At 35.3% G+C, this 13,342-nt stretch overlaps 1 protein-coding gene across 1 annotated transcript in view; it reads left to right on the top strand.

Annotated features, from left to right (window-relative positions):
- The window catches only part of LOC127949379 (glypican-5), a 168,552-nt gene that overhangs the window by 80,908 nt on the left and 74,302 nt on the right, over positions 1–13,342 (top strand). Inside the window, exon 6 of the mRNA XM_052546502.1 lies at positions 919–1,039. Within this exon, the coding sequence (XP_052402462.1) occupies positions 919–1,039 (121 nt within the window). The remainder of the gene's footprint in view (positions 1–918; positions 1,040–13,342) is intronic.

The following is a 13,342-nucleotide window of genomic DNA, read 5'->3' as shown; positions in this document are numbered from 1 at the left end:
AGACTTCAGGCTTAGCGTGACATCAGATGCATGTTTTTATTTGTGTTCTCTTACAAAACAGCTACTAACAGGTTTCATGGTACTTTGATATTGGCTCCTGAATTAAATTATCATATTCATAAACAATAGCATTTAAGGATGTGTATATTTCAAGGAGTATCATGGTATTACCATGGAACAGTTTTTATTGGTGCTCTCAGATTTCGATCAAACTATGTAAATAAAACATGATTGTCATTTATAATCTAAATAATAATCGTCAGAATTTACACTACAAATAAAAAAATGTTCACTTTATAAACTTCAGTATGCTTATTTAAAAAGCCCAGTTCCAGTTTCATAGGATTCGTGAGGAGTTGTTGTCTATCGCCTGTAAATAAAGTCGATTACTGTAGCCCGCTGCTCCTTTTCCTATTCTATTCGTTCATATATATATTCCCCTCACTGTTTGAAGACTTTACTTTTTACATGTCCTTCTCAAGGTGAGTCTCAACAGGACGGGCTGATTTTACCATTGGTGTAAAACGAATTCACCCATAAAGAATTGTAATATTTCTTGTCATTTGTCAGCAGCGCTTTCTCTGCACTAGTGCGTCTTATCTGTGGCCCATCACAGCACACATCCATTCTGGCCCACATAAACCCCAATCTGTCTCTCAGCCTGGAGTCCTATCGCTTTTTAGTGTGGCTTGAGTTATTCGTCCCATTTCAGGCCCTTGTGGGTTTTTCAGGGATTCTTGACGCCTCTTTCTTTGTTGTGCTGATAAATGTAGTCGGTTCATGTAAGGCCTTCCTCATCAAGCCAACAACAAAGCTTCAATCCCCTCTGCGCTAAAAATTGGAAAGGAATCCAAAGAAACAACACCCACTCACCACGAACAACCGTCTCTCATTCTTCACCCTTTTTTGTCTCTACAGCTACACTCTCCGAGTGGTTGGCAACGGCATTAAAGCCCAGGCTGAAAACCCAGAAGTCAAAGTGAAGGAGGCCGACCCGGTGATCAGTCAAGTCATTGATAAGCTGAAGCACATCAATCAGGTGAGGAAGGGCAGAAAAATAAGAGTCGAATGAAACAATGTAACAAGCTCCTTGATGTCCCACGCACTGCTGCGTTTGCATGCCAGCAGATCAGAGCAGATCTCATTAGCTCCGCTCATTCGTGTATGAAACTGTGCCTTGTGTGTTTAAAACCTGTTAGCATGCTTGTAGTAATGTGATAGAGACATTGTGTGCTGTTGAGAATGACTCGAGGTTCTACAAGTATTGAAAATATTTGTAAATCGTGGTTTCCAGAACTAAAAAAGTCATGGACACATAAAATGATGTTTGTGTTTGTGTGTTTGTGTGTGTATATATATATATATTTATATATATATATATATATATATATATATATATATATATATATATATATATATATATATATATATATATATATACTACTACTGATATTTCTTATATATATATATATATATATATATATATATATAAGAAATACATTCAAATGCATTAATATTAATATTAATATTAATTAATAATAAAAAACTCAAAACAATTAATCGAATTGAAAATCCAGTAATTCAGTGGCCATTGTGTTATTTTATTGTCATTAATATTCTTATTATTGTTTTTGTTAATATTTTATTCATTAAATTTTTATATTTTCTATATTTTTTATTTTTATATTATATATATATATATATTAGAGCTGAAACAACGAATCGATTTAATCGATTAAAATCGATTATTAAAATAGTTGTCAACTAATTTAGTAATCGATTCGTCGCTAAATAAATTTTATTTGCCATAAACGGCTCAATTCGTGCATATTTCAAATCTGCGGTGACCAAAGTGTGGCAGTAAAGAGCCACCGGAGGTTTTACTCAGCCAGTACAGCAGGTGAAGTAGCGAATAGCCAATAGCTGGCCTCGTTTTATGTCACGTGCTTCCCGAACAGCGTCTCTGCAGCATTCAGCGGGAAGTGGGAGTACTTTACTTTGAGCCTTCAAAATGAAGAGTAACCTGTAAACTCTGCACTACTGAACTGTTTAAGGGGCCGTTCACATATCGTGTCTTTTGCGTGCTCAAGTTCGTTATTTCCTATGTAGGCGCGCAGTATGCACTCTCATAATGGAAGCGACGCGGTCGCGACACGCACGCGGTGCGATGCGCCCGTTTTTCCAGGCGCGTCCACACCGCATCCATTTATCCTTTGCTGAAATTTCCGGGTCTTCATGGAGAGGGCACGTCATGGAGAGAGCACGTCATGGTTGCTTAGCAAAGGCAGACGCCTCAGGGGCGCTTCTGCCCGAGCGCTTAGGAAAGAAGGAGAAAGCGGCGCGACTAGCGTTTTCCACGCGTTTTTAGGTGCAATATGTGAACGGCCTCTAAGAATTTTATTTGTGCAGATTCTCCAGTACAAGGTTGTTTGCAAATGTTTAGTCGTAAAAGCTGATAACATTGCTTTTTAACAGTTAACATTTAAAGCTTTACAAACATGTTATGTGATCAGTTTGTCGTTTACCAGTTCATAATTCAGACTTGCAGCCTAATTATGACTGAATGAGAGAGGTAAATGTTTGAGTATATTTAAAATGCACTTCTTTTCTAAGTATTCACTGCTCTTTTTCACACAGCAGGTTTTTTGTGTGTGTCCCATTTTTTTTTTTCTGGACAACCTTCTGATGGATTTTACTTTAAATTGTGAGTTCCATTCAGGTTTCATGCCATTGGCACTTTTTTTCGAAGGATTGTTTACAATTGGTTAAAATCTCTTAAAAATCTATGCTGAATGATAAAGACCCTTTATTAATAATTTACTTGGGGAAAAAATGGAAAAAACTAAAATATAAGTACATAAACCGATTAATCGATTAATCATAAAAATAATCGACAGATTAATCGATTATCAAAATAATCGTTAGTTGCAGCCCTAATATATATATTTTAATTTGATTTAATTTTAATTAAATAAATATTTGTTTTCATCTTTCATTTTATTGAAAGTCTTAGAATATTTTTATCATTTAAATATTTCACTTTTTTTCTGTGTATATTTTAGTGTTTAGTTTTAATGTATTTATTTTTTATTATTTTAGTACCTCAGCTAAATATATATATATATGTGTGTGTGTGTGTGTGTCTTGGAAACTAGTTGAAATTTTATTATTTATTTAAAAATATATATTTAAATTATTTAATGTCTCCTGTTTTATGGTTTTAGTTAATGATAATAACCTCAGTTAGGCGATGTCTGTTCTGGTTTCACATCTAAACATCCATAACCAATTCTTCCCTTATATCTAATTTCTTTAATCATTGGCCACACTTCCATGCAGCTGTATAATGTGATCAGGGCTGTACTGTGATTAAGCTGGAGCTCATGTAAACAGAATACCATGATTGTTAATGTCATTACTGTATGCTCATAATAAGCACAGGAACCATAATCACAGTGAAATATGTGTAGTGTGGTTTAAATCACGCTATTGGTGTCTCAGTCGTATTTCTTCAACACGAGTGCTGCAGATGGATGGTGTGTTGCTCATGGCGGGAGTAACACACATGCCGCGTTGCATTATGAACGATTTATGTAGCTGTTTATTTTAGAAATGTCATACCTCATATTACCTATTACTGTAATCTGTCATTGGATTTCATAGCAGCCTGTTTTATGAAATGAAAAAAGAGCCAGAGAACTTGGACCAAACATCGTTCACATTTGTTTTAAGCAAAAACAGAAAACAAAACATAATATAATTGTGCTTCTCTAGTGAAAGGAATAGTTCACCCAAAGATGAAAATTTACTGAAAATGTAATCACCATCTGGACATCCAAAATGTAGATGAGTTTGTTTCTTCATCAGATTTGGAGAAATGTAGCATTGAATCATGTGTTCACCAATGGTTGCTCTGCAGTGAATGGGTGCCGTCAGAATGAGAGTCCAAACAGCTGATAAAAACATCACAATAATCCAAACCACATTTGGCAGATGTTCTCATTCAAAGTAAAACCACGTTGCATGCTGTACATAGCTCAGTTCATGCATTCCCTGGGAATCGAACCCGTCAACATAGCGTTGCTAGCTTCAGCAACACCAAGGACATGGATTTGATTCCTGGAAACTGCATGTTCTGATAAATTGTACACCTTGAATACAATGCAAATTGCTTGATACCAGCATCTGCCAAATGCATAAATCATTTTTTGCGTTCAGCGTTTTTCTGCATGTGATTCACGATAATTTCTTAAAAGCTGTAAATGGAAAACTCCATTTTTTGTAGGGATGAATAAATGCCACTGTCTAACCTTGAGAGAAGTACTCACGTTCCCTGAACAAACAAACGTCTTTGTTGACTTGATTTTTATTGTCATCGCTCTCAGTTTGGAGGACGGTAAAAGCTCAAACGCTGACTCACGCTTGAATGCTTTGCTTTAATTAATACGATTTAAGGCAAATTAGTTTACGCTTCTTTTCATATCCCTCCATTTTGCAAAATAACGCATCACAGCGGAACACTTGGAGACCAGAAAATCAATGAATACATATTTAAAAATCCATTTTCAGCCTTAACACCTTCGAGTTTATTCTATCCCTGTTCCACCCGGCGGCCAAATCAATGATGTTTTACCATCCTGAAGCAGCAGCTGCTGCCGCTGGAATAGATTGTGTCTCTTCACTTCCTCTGGATGTGCTTCAAGACAAAATACAGTTGATCTGGATCTATCAGAAGAAGTGCAGCATGTTCTGATCTTGAGAAACATTTTGTGAAATGTGTTTCGGGAACAGAAGTTCATACAGTACGTTTCAAAAACCTCTGTAAGCTTCAGGAGGATTCAACCAGCCCAAAAATGATTGCTTATGAATCTAAATTTAGGATTTGGGTTGCATGTAACATTTCTGGATTGCACAGTTTTAATAAAATCTAATAAACTATACACAATACATATATTTTATATATTAATCTTCAATAAATCCAATTTAGATTATATGTATTTTTAACTAATTAAATACTATGCCCCAGTTTTTGTTTCATTTATGTATGATTGAGTTACAAATCTGTGTAATCCAGTGTTATGTTTTTAGTTTTTTTAGTTTGGATAATGTGTTATTGTCTGTGTAACACACACACACACACACACACACACACACACATAGTATACATTAATGGATGGCAATTCATATACATACATTTACATTTAGAGTGTTATATTCAAATGTTTTTCATTTAAAGTCGTCACATTAAACTGGAATAAAGTTAAAGTATTTTAACACTGAACAATTGCACACCTCTAAGGAGTTTCGAAATTGCATAAGCTTTAAGGATCAGCTCGTTCTTGTCTCTTGATATATTTCTTCTCATGATCAAGTCCATCTCACCGGATCTCGATGGTAGTGAGGTGCTGATGGAGGAAAACGAGGTATAGAGATTGAAAGAGAGCTATAGAGAAGGCCTTCAGACGTCTCCTCGCTGCAGGTTCTCTTCAGTCATTCTGTGTTGAATCAGGGTTTTTGTGGCCCGGGGTGCCGTGGCATCTCTGATAACACGACAAAGTGTTCTCCTTAATGATGATAACTGGAACACGGAGAGGACATTTGCTGGGACTCTCAGCGTGAAGCCACTGGTCCTCTGACAGATCCAGCGGGACTCGATGTCCAAAGCAATTTGGCCCTTGATGAGGGAGTCAGAGAAACATCCTCCTGTTGTGGAAATGGACCGATCGGGGGGCGACGCAATGACTTTTTTAAATGTGATATCCAATTACAGGTCAGCAGTACATTTTGATCGGGTGTTAGGAATTCGATTGGACACTTACAGACTCGCACTAGAATCTGTGCCTTTGACTGGAAGAAAAACTCATTCAGGAGAGCTGCGTGAGTCGTCTTCAGCAGATCAGACATTTACTGGTGTGGAAAGTGTAAGGTGGTCCTAAATAATTATTATATCGCTTTATTTTAAACATGGTTCTACTTACAGTCAAATTAAAACTTATAAATTAAATCTATAAAAATAAAAACAAAAATATAAAAACAATTAAGTTGCCAAAGCAACATTCTCATTTTCATTTACTGTAGTCGATGTACTAAAATTACTAAAGCTAACACTGTATTTTTTTACATTAATTGACATAAAAAATATTAAATAAACAATAATATATATATTTAAATACTGTTCTAATAGATAGAATAATATATATATATATATATATATATATATATATATATATATATATATATATATATATATATATATATATATATATATATATATATATATATATATATATAAAACTAACGCACGATAAAACTATTAAAATGTTGATTTTAATTTAACTAAAATGAAAATGGTAAATCTAAAGATGGAAAACTACAGTATTATTGTATCTTGATAACACTGGTAACAGTGGGTACGGAAAGTATTCAGACCCTGTTAAATATTCCAGTCTTTGTTATATTGCATATATAAAATCATTTAAGTTATTTTTTTTCCTCATTAATGTACACACAGCATCCCAATATTGACAGAAACACACAGTATTGTTGACATTTTTGCAGATTTATTAAAACAGAAAAACTGAAATATCACATGGTCCTAAGTATTCAGACCATTTGCTGTGACGCTCATATATTTAACTCAGGTGCTGTCCATTGCTTCTGACCATCCTTGAGATGATTCTACACCTTCATTTGATTCCAGATGTGTTTGATTATACTGATTGCCACACACCTGTCTATTTAAGACCTTACAGCTCACAGTGCATGTTAGAGCAAATGAGAATCATGAGGTCAAAGGAACTGCTTGAAGAGCTCAGAGACAGAATTGTGGCAAGGCACAGATCTGGCCAAGTTTACAAAAATATTTCTGCTGCACTTAACATTCCTGAGAGCACAGTGGCCTCCATAATCCTTAAATGAAGACGTTTGGGATAACCAGAACCCTTCCTAGACTTGGCCGCCCAGCCAAACTGAGCTATCGGGGGAGAGGAGCCTTGGTGAGAGAGGTAAAGAAGAACCCAAAGATCACTGTGGCTGAGCTCCAGAGATGCAGTCGGGAGGTGGGAGAAAGTTGTAGAAACTCAACCATCACTGCAGCCCTCCACCAGTCGGGACCAAAACCTTCTCCAGAGTGCTCAGGACCTCAGACTGGGCCGAAGGTTCACCTTATAACAAGACAATGACCCTAAGCACACAGCTAAAATAATGAAGGAGTGGCTTCACAACAACTCTGTGACTGTTCTTGAATGGCCCAGCCAGAGCCCTGACTTAAACCCAATCGAGCATCTCTGGAGAGACCTGAAAATGGCTTTCCACCAACGTTTACCATCCAGCCTGACAGAACTGGAGAGGATCTGCGAGGAGGAATGGCAGAGGATCCCCAAATCCAGGTGTGAAAAGCTTGTTGCATCTTTCCCAAAAAGACTCATGGCTGTATTAGATCAAGAGGGTGCTTCAACTTAATACTGAGCAAAGGGTCTGAATACTTAATGTTTTTCAAATGTCAACAATTCTGTGTTTTTAAGGACCACACTATCACTGTACCATAGTATCACCACAGTACTTAACCAATAGCACTTACTGTACCAAAAAATACCATGGTATTTCTATTATACTTCGGACATATACCATAGTAGTAGTATTTTTAGAGAAGCATTTTAGTAATACCATATCTTTATAAGTGTTGGATATTGTATTTTGATAAATACATCAAAGTAGAATACCTATTAATAAAATACCATGTCAGTACAATGGTAAAAAAATGTACCATAGTATGCACATGTCATCATAGTACAAAAAAAGGGAAAATAATACTCAAAGTACCAAAGAAATACCATGGTACCACCTTGGTATTTTGGACATACACCATAGTAAGTAGTACATATACATATAATAGTAACTCTGTACCATGGTAAATATCAAAAGTACATTAGTATTAGTATGTTTTGTAAAGGAAATATGACACTTACTAAGTACTGTGGTACTGTTACGGTATTTTATAAATTATATGGCATATGAATTTCAGTATCATGGTAGATACTTAAGTAGCGTGGTATTACCATATCATTACTGTAGCATTGATATTATCTTATTAAAACAACACTTACTAAAGCATACCATCTTACTCCCACGTGGTATTTCGAAAAATACCATGGTAAAAAAAACATTTCAGTATCATGGTATATTTTAAAGTACCATATTATGACAATCACTGTACTACTGTATTATTTAATATTCAGAATATTGTGGTATTACCATAGTACATCTCCAAAGGACCATACAATTACTATAGTAACAAAAACTTTTATTATACTTCAATATGATTCAGGGAGAATCACAGAGACTCAATGAGTGAATGCAGTGGGATAATGGTGTCAATATTCTAAGCTAACCATTACCCATGATACGGAGCGGCCCAAGGCCAACAAAAGCTTTCAATACAACTTGCCTGTGGCAGAAAGCCACCCTGCAGCTTCAGTTTGCCCAGAACATCAGGCTAATGAGCTTCTCTCCTTCAGCTCGGCCCACAGACTTAGGAAAAGAAGCCCATGGTCTCTTTTTCAAGCCGTGAAGCCTTCAGAAATGTTCTTGTGATGCAGGGCTTTAGCTCTGGCCCATGAAGGGTCAGATCAGCACAAATGCTTTGCTTTCTTTGTTCAGAAATTACTTTCCCGTTTCAGGTCCAGCCTCTTTCTTAAAGGTGAGGCATGCAATTGCTTTGTTAGGAAAAACAATAAAGTGTACAAGAAAAAAAATAAAAAGAAGAAAGTTTTTTGTTGTAGTTGTTTGTTTTTTTCATGCATCAGCCAGTTTTAAGATTAGGCCTATTTGGCTTTTCATAAAGTTAAAATGAGACCGAAAACATGCAAAATAAAGTTTTAAGCAATTCTTTTATTGCACTTATCTTATATTTGCATCTATGGATTAAAAAAAAAAAGATATATATATATATATATATATATATATATATATATATATATATATATATATATATATATATATATATATATATATATAATAATAATAATAATAATAATCATCATCAATAGTAATTGTTACCTTTTTTATTTCAAAATTCTGACTTGCAAATTTTAAGGAACAAATTTGTGCATATTCAAGTGTTTATGTAGCATTTTTAAAAGTAACATTTCAGAAAAGTTGTAATACACAATATATATATATATTTATGTTTGCATATCTTAATGTAATCATCAACTTTTTTGTTATATTCACTTGGGGATGCATTTACATTTCACTTTACATTAACATTCAAAGTGAAACAGGGTGTTCAACATAATAATGGTGGAACTGATTGGAAACCTGTTTGATCTATGTTTATTTATTTTATTTTTTTCACTGCTGTTTTCTTTTGCACCACTGGTTGTGCAGAAATGACAACTTTAAAACATATTTTGCACTGTGGTGTTGTTGTAAGTTTTGAATTTTGCAGTGAATTACGATGCAAGTCATACCCTCTATGTCTGTATAAGTCGGTATATCTTCTCGCCTGTCTGCTTCTCTTTCTTTGTGTCTCGGTTCCTTTTTGAGACAGTCTCTCATGCTCTGCCTCTTATTCTCTCTCAAACCCTTTCATTTATAAAACGGGAAAACCTTATGCATGCATATAGGAGTTGCTCGTTCCTTGGAGGGCTTGAACACATCGAGTCGGATCTGCATCTTTTAACGCGTCTTAATTTAGCATCTTGGAGCTCATCTGCGGCTCAGACTTCCCAGCAGGCTGAGCAGAGGCTGAGGTCATCTAGTTGACCTGCACAGCCTGATCCTCACCATCTGTGATGTGTCACTGGAGCAGATCCATTGAGCTCTGTGTCAGTAAGATATGTGCATCTGATACATGCATGCTGAAGCGTGTTTGCTGCCGTATGGCTGTAGCTCATACTGCGCCGTGAGGGACCTAACGATGACGTGTGAGATGTCAGCTGCGCTTCGGTGTGGATCTGAGTGCATATATCTCATTCATGAGGAGCAGTAATTATTCAGCAGTTATCAGTTCCTCTATGTCTGTGTATATTTTGAAGTTGTATTAGATGATGTAATTTTACGAACGAAATATAACTTTGGCAGATGTAAACAATAGCATATAAGTACAGTTGCATATGTTCCTGAAGCTGAACTGGTTGAGCATGATGCTAGAAACGTCAAAATCATGCATTTTGATAGGGATTTTCAGTCCAACTATTGCAACCAATCTAGTTTTTATGTGCAGTAAATAAAAAAAAAATAAAAAAATTTAATATGTAAGTGATACATATCTAGTCAGAGACCGTAAATAACAATATTACAATAAACTGGAAAATCGGACATTTATGTTAGCTTATATAATACAGGGTGTTGCACAACAAATTTTGTTTTAATAAAGGTGTCTCAATTGCATATATTTAAGTATTGCAATATTTATCTGTTCTCATCCGTATTTTAATATATGTATATAATATATATATGGTATATATTTAATAATATAAATCACATTAGTGATGCATGTCAGTGGCAACAAAGGAGTGAGTCACTGAATAATTCATTGAATCATTTCAAAAGAATCTCTTGCGTTTGATGATTGAGTTGAATTACTCCCTAAAAACAGTCTCTACACTTTTGCTGAATTTGGAACCACTTGCTAGCATACTTATATTACTTTTTTGAACATATCGTTCTGTGGAAGGAATAGTAATAGTATGCTAGTATGCAATATTTAACTTTTGCCTTTGAATGAATCAGATGAATGAATGAATCAGTGACTCATAAAGGAGTTTTTTTTTTTTTTTTGCAACCTACTAGAAAGAATGCCTGAAAAATCTCCCCCACTAACGTACAGATATTGTATATTTGTATAATTTAATATTATACAATTTTAAAAACATATTACTCAGAGGCAATGCAAAAAAATCCTAATACAACAATTTGGGAAATCTGACAGTGTTTTATTAGTTCATTTTTTTTTCTATGTGGTTTGACAAAGAAGGCATTAATACACATGATGCTCTTTCTCTTGAAATACAAGCAAGAGTAAATGTCAGAATAATCATATTACATCTAAAAAAGATGAAGTCTGTCAGGTAAATCATGAGCTCATTGTTTTAATCCAGTCATTCTGTCATCATATTCCAACATTATTCCTTGTCAGAAGCTTCCATAAATATTTAGCTTCTATATATTACAATACTTCTGTGCAAACACTGAATAGTGTAGACCTAAGAAGCAAACCATTTTCACACTCCTTGAAACCAAATGGAAAGTTTGCCCAGCTTCTCAGTGTAATTTCCCGCATAATAACTGGCTAATTTATTATTTCGTGCGTGTATCATGGTTTCTCTTCTGGACTGGAGACTGTCCAAAAAATGAGTTCAACAAAGTTAGAGCTGTCAGGAAACTCAGACAAGTGGACGCGCTGATAACTGCTCTCATTTATATGTAAATGGAAATGGTAACCAATCAATTTCTCTCATTTGAATGAGTCAGACTCTTGCCCCTGTGTGGAACCATCGATTTAACTCCAGGCCTGGTCAAAGACGCCTCCTGAGGACTAGTAGCTCTGTAAAGACATTCACCTTGGCTAAGTGGCGTCAACATGAGGTCACATGATCTGTTTGCAGTACACAGACCTTAGTTTTCAAGTCTGACTTCACTTGTGGCTGTTTCTGTTCATGCACAGCTAAATATGCAGTCAAATAAGTTCCAAAAGACTGACACACTCTTGTTTTCTTAAGGCTGTGGAATGCACCACATGACTTATGCCCTGATTTACGGTCAGACAACTTGACACTAGTAACCGAAAGTCAGAGACAGTCTTCTGATTTGAGTTGACAGATATAACAGACTGATGTATTTATTTATTTATTATTATTATTTACTTCAGACTATGAATCCATACAGTCATACATTCAATTTTCTACTCTTACTCTTTCTAACATATAATAACAATAACAATAATGAAAAAATAACACCACCTGTTTCCTTTCATCGAATGGATCAGCTCTTTCCCGCCAGTGTTTCTGCATTGCAACACCTCACCATCAACCTCCCATCACCCACCGGTTGAATTATTTACCGTTCATTGACATGCAGCCTCGCCAGCCTGTTTGTTGGTGAATTATTGATACCTGCTCGTTCCTGCTCGTTTCCCAGTTCAAAGCCCTGAACGGTAAAAACACGTCCACAGTCACTCCACGCAAATCCAAACAAATCATTTGCGCTATGTCTCACACACTTCAATGCACACACAGAAAAGCAATTAAGATGTCACAGCACGTCAGACTGGAAGTGCGAGATTGATGCGGGCTTGATGCATCAAGCTTGTTAGCAGAGAAGCCTACAGGAGCACTTCCTATGGCCGGGGTCAAAGGTCATGTGAGGGTCCTTAAGTCTGCCTTGAACGAGGTACTTGTGGATGTTTGAGTGATCGTTGCGGGTTTAACGAGGTCAGCCTCCAATCAAATTGATTGAGAGTTATTTTCAGAGCTCGGACTCTTGATTTTGCCCAGCAGCTTCTTTGTTTGCTGTGTGTTGGTTTCCATGGAAATGCAGTGCAGTCTGTTCATTCATTCTGTTGTTCTTTACACCGTTTTATTGTTGTTGTTGTTGTTATTGTTTGTTATTTTATCATTCTATCTTTTATTCTGTTGTTCTGTCTGATCTGTTATCTATCTATAAACGGTCATGTCTTTTTACACCCCCCCCCCCCAAACTTTGCAAACAATCCAACATTCAAATTAATATAGAAAACTTTGCAATTGCATATATTTACACTTTCACACTTATGTATATAATATATTCCGTGAATTAAATTTTATTTCATTTTTAACTACCCTAAATTAAACGTATCTTCTAATTAATGTTCAGTTACTTTAGTTTGCAATAACCTTATGAGAAGTCCTTCTTTTTTTATTATTATTATTTTTGGTAACACTTTACTATAGGGTCCAATTCACATTATTAAGTAGTTGCTTATTAGCATGTCTATTATTAACATATTGGCTGTTTATTAGTACTTATAAAGTACATATAATGCATGACATCCATAATCCTACGCAATACCCTAAACTTAACAATTACCTTATAAACTATTAATAAGCAGCAAATAAGGAGTTAATTGAGGCGAAAATCATAGTTAGTGGTTAGTTAATAGTGAGAATTGGACACTAAAATAAAGTGTGACCTTATTTTGTTTATATGTATAATTATGAGAGATTAATTAATGCAGTTTGTAAGGTTGTGTCAGGTATGATATGATAAAAAAAAAAAAAAACTTTGACCAAAACCCACGTTTCTGTTAACGTGATCATTCTCTTAAAGATATAATACACAAACAATCAGGTTATAATTTCTG

This window comes from Carassius gibelio, chromosome B1 (genome assembly GCF_023724105.1).
Source record: "Carassius gibelio isolate Cgi1373 ecotype wild population from Czech Republic chromosome B1, carGib1.2-hapl.c, whole genome shotgun sequence".
In the NCBI taxonomy this organism is placed as follows: domain Eukaryota; kingdom Metazoa; phylum Chordata; class Actinopteri; order Cypriniformes; family Cyprinidae; genus Carassius; species Carassius gibelio.
The sequence above is the reverse complement of the archived record's forward strand: the minus strand, read 5'-3'. Positions and strand labels throughout refer to the sequence as shown.